General features: G+C 27.4%; 1 protein-coding gene and 1 long non-coding RNA gene across 2 annotated transcripts; both read left to right on the top strand.

The window, feature by feature from the left end:
• The first annotated feature begins 983 nt into the window (after positions 1-983).
• LOC119685588 lies at positions 984-2,324 on the top strand. The gene is made up of 3 exons (XM_038099912.1): positions 984-1,213; positions 1,898-2,019; positions 2,190-2,324. Exons 1-3 carry the CDS (start codon positions 1,144-1,146, stop codon positions 2,322-2,324), a joined length of 327 nt encoding a protein of 108 aa, XP_037955840.1. The 5' UTR covers positions 984-1,143.
• Positions 2,325-2,436: 112 nt separating this feature from the next.
• On the top strand, positions 2,437-3,128 carry LOC119673025. Its single transcript, XR_005251986.1, has 3 exons — positions 2,437-2,643; positions 2,707-2,859; positions 2,932-3,128. It is a non-coding gene; the product is annotated as an uncharacterized LOC119673025 (long non-coding RNA).
• The last annotated feature ends 241 nt before the right edge of the window (positions 3,129-3,369 follow it).

Genomic DNA, 3,369 nt, shown 5'->3' with positions numbered 1-3,369 from the left:
TTGCCTTTTGATATCTGATTACGATCAGATATAACCAATTTCTGGACTTTTTGATGTTTTCTGGAGTAACCACCTCAATTGGATGACCAGAACGTTCACTATCATCGGTGTCTGTACGACCACGTTTAAATTCAGCAAACCAATAACAAAAAGTTTTTTTCGATGGAATAGGGTCCGAACTTTGAATTCCTATTAAATAATAATGAAATATTTGATCATATTTGCTCATTAAATAATAATAGATATAGGTATGATCATCGTTTGGCCGTTAAATATTGTACTGGTAAATATTTGTTTACCTTACTTTTTTAAATATCCATAACAACCTGGTATCGAGTTTTGGCTTCTGCTGCATGAGCGACTTCTCTAGTCTCGCATATCAATTGCGGTTAGTACTACGCCTTCTATCTATCTACCGTTACAAAAACTCTTTTTGTTTAATCATTTCCATTCATTTTCACAATATGCCCAAACCAATAAAGCCACTGGATGAGGTCACTTGATAAAGTCCTGATAAAGCTCATACAGCTGTTCCTTCGTATGTGGTAGTCGCCGCCAACTCGTAAACCACCAAAGATTTCACGAAACATATCTTGAAAACTCTCTGTGCTACTTTAATTTTCTGTGATAGCATTCAAATTTCAGCACCATATAAAAGCACAGGATGTCCTGTACACTCAGTGAAAAAGAGGAACGAATAATTAAATATTTTTTATTTGATTTAAATATTCATAATAAAATATTTAAATTAAATATGAACAGCTTTCATTCAATGACAAAGATATTTGTTTTTCGAATTAAATATTAAAAATATTTAAAATACATACTAAAATATTTGTTTTAAGTATTTATGGGTATGTAATAAATATTTTCGTATTAAATATAAAAATCATTTGTCATTAATCTCAAAAGAGAGCCAATGTGTATGGCGATGTTTCAATTTCATTATAGTTACAATAGCAATATTTGATTCATTTCTGCTTTTATATTCTTGCCTCTCAGTTTTTAAATTACATGTATACCTTAAGTGATATTGTTGTTTTTGTTTTTATGTGCAGCAGATTAAAGTGAAAATTGTGAAATCAAATCATTGAAGCTGGCGTCACTTATTTGCATTTTGATCGTGTCCGCGAGTGCGTTACAATGGAAGACGATAAATTAGAAAATGTATTGAAAGAATTCGAAATGATGGAATTATTCGAATTACTAAAAGGTTATAATTTTTCATAATATTAATTCAAATAATTTAATTTAATTTAATATACAGCAATTAATACTTTTTCGGTGCACAACAAAATTATCAGACAATATATAAGTTGTTAGTAGTATGTGCATATAACAATGTTGGGCAAATTTTATTTTGTGTAGTGAAGTTGTGGCTAAATGTGAAAATTAAATTATAAATTTTGCAATAAATAATGTTGAATGTTTTAATTAGCAATAATTCATGTTATTAATTATGAGCTAAAACATAATATTCCGATAAGTTGTAAGTAGATGTCTACAAAGAAAATGCGCAAAAATTCTAAATTCAATTGAACACACACAAATGAAATGATCAAATGATGTGTGTGATTCAACAGAATCAAAAAAAAGTTTTTTTTATCAACTGCAACTGTGTTTTGGTTTCTTGTTTTAAATTTGATTTGCATGCACATATTGTTGTTACATATTACATATGTACATACCATATTCATTTATACGTACTGATATTTTGAAGTATGCAAGATATGAATATGCTCGTTAAAACTTTTAAAAAGAGTGTTAGTCGTTTTCATTGTGCAGTATTGGACATCTACTTGTAATTTATCTGCGGCTTAAATTCTCAACAATATATAAAAGTTTTTTGTAAATAATAATAATCTTTATATGTCTTTAAAACCAATTGAAATTTCAGAAAAAGGCATAACGTACAAATCGTTAATATATTTATCGAAAGACGATATTAAAGATGCTATAGTGAATATTGGGTTAAGAGCTGAATTTCGAGAAAAGCTGTTTAAATGGCGGAAATTAGAGGTGCCGACATGTTTATGTGTAAATTTTGATAGATTTGTTTGATTCATGCATGTAAAAAAGTTAACAATTTTTCATTATTTATTGATTTTAATATGAATGTACATAATGTCTATTATAGTATTTCGATGCTCTTAATATATTAAACTATTGTTATTTTATACTAATTATAGTTCAATATTGACGATGAGACCATATCAATGACCTCAAAAGTACATTCTTGGTTAAAGAGGAGTTCATCAACTTCAGAGTCTTCTCCAATACAATCACCCCATTCTACAAACATTGCAAGTATTTTTAAAAATTAAATAAAGTTTCATTATTTTTAAATTAACACAATTACATAATTATAATAAAGTAAAAATGATATAAGCAGAAAAATAATATAGTTTGTATAAACACTTTTCAATATAGGACGTTAAAACATTACTCAAGACGACAGCAAAAGGAAAGCTGATTTGTCAATATTTTGAAGAACATGGTCGGTTGGAAAATATCCACCGAGATAATTTAATTACGCTTATTGTAGAGGACGCAAATATTAACAACATTAAAATTAAAGCATCCGATTTTCCGGATTTAGTACAGCAAATAATTAATAATTTCCCTACGGAGAACAGTGCTGAGGTACAACTAAATAAAAGTTTCTATATTTGTGGCTATTATATAATATTACTTTTTTTTAAAAAGGATTATTATTTTATTTGCTGAAAAGGCAAAAGAGCACCATGCGGAAAGCTGTACTCTAAATATACAAATAGTAGAGTAAAACGCAACCATCTAAATTATTTAACAGAACAACGTACAGAGGCACCAGCGAACGACGATTCTCCTGAAGTTGAGGTGGATATATTAGTGTCACAGAAAATATCAATTTTTTGTCACAAAATTTTTTTAAAACAATTCAATATAAAGGCACTTCGTATGAGAGCAATTGTTATTTAGCGCATCACAGAATTACTGACTTTGAACTATTTAAAGCATTAGCATTTTATTATCAAGATGAAAATATGTTTGTGATCTGTCAACCAATAACAATTAAAACTTTTGATGAGCACTTTCAATCCTACGAAGTTGGTGCAGCAATGAATGAAATAGTTATAAAAAATATATTATTTTTCACGAGTTTTCCAATTCATATATACCAAAATAATAATGGAAAATCTTATATTAGAAATAAGTTTTGTTAACAGCTGTTTTTATAATTTTCTAATTTTTTATAATATTGTATACTTGTCTAAAAATATTTTATATTAATATATCTTACTTTAATCTTTAATATATCTTACTTTTTAATATATCTTATTTTATAATTTAGGTTATTTTATTTTATTAATGTTAGAAATAAAGTTT

Source organism: Teleopsis dalmanni, chromosome 1 (genome assembly GCF_002237135.1).
Source record: "Teleopsis dalmanni isolate 2A chromosome 1, ASM223713v2, whole genome shotgun sequence".
Classification (NCBI taxonomy): Eukaryota; Metazoa; Arthropoda; class Insecta; order Diptera; family Diopsidae; genus Teleopsis; species Teleopsis dalmanni.
The sequence above is the reverse complement of the archived record's forward strand: the minus strand, read 5'-3'. Positions and strand labels throughout refer to the sequence as shown.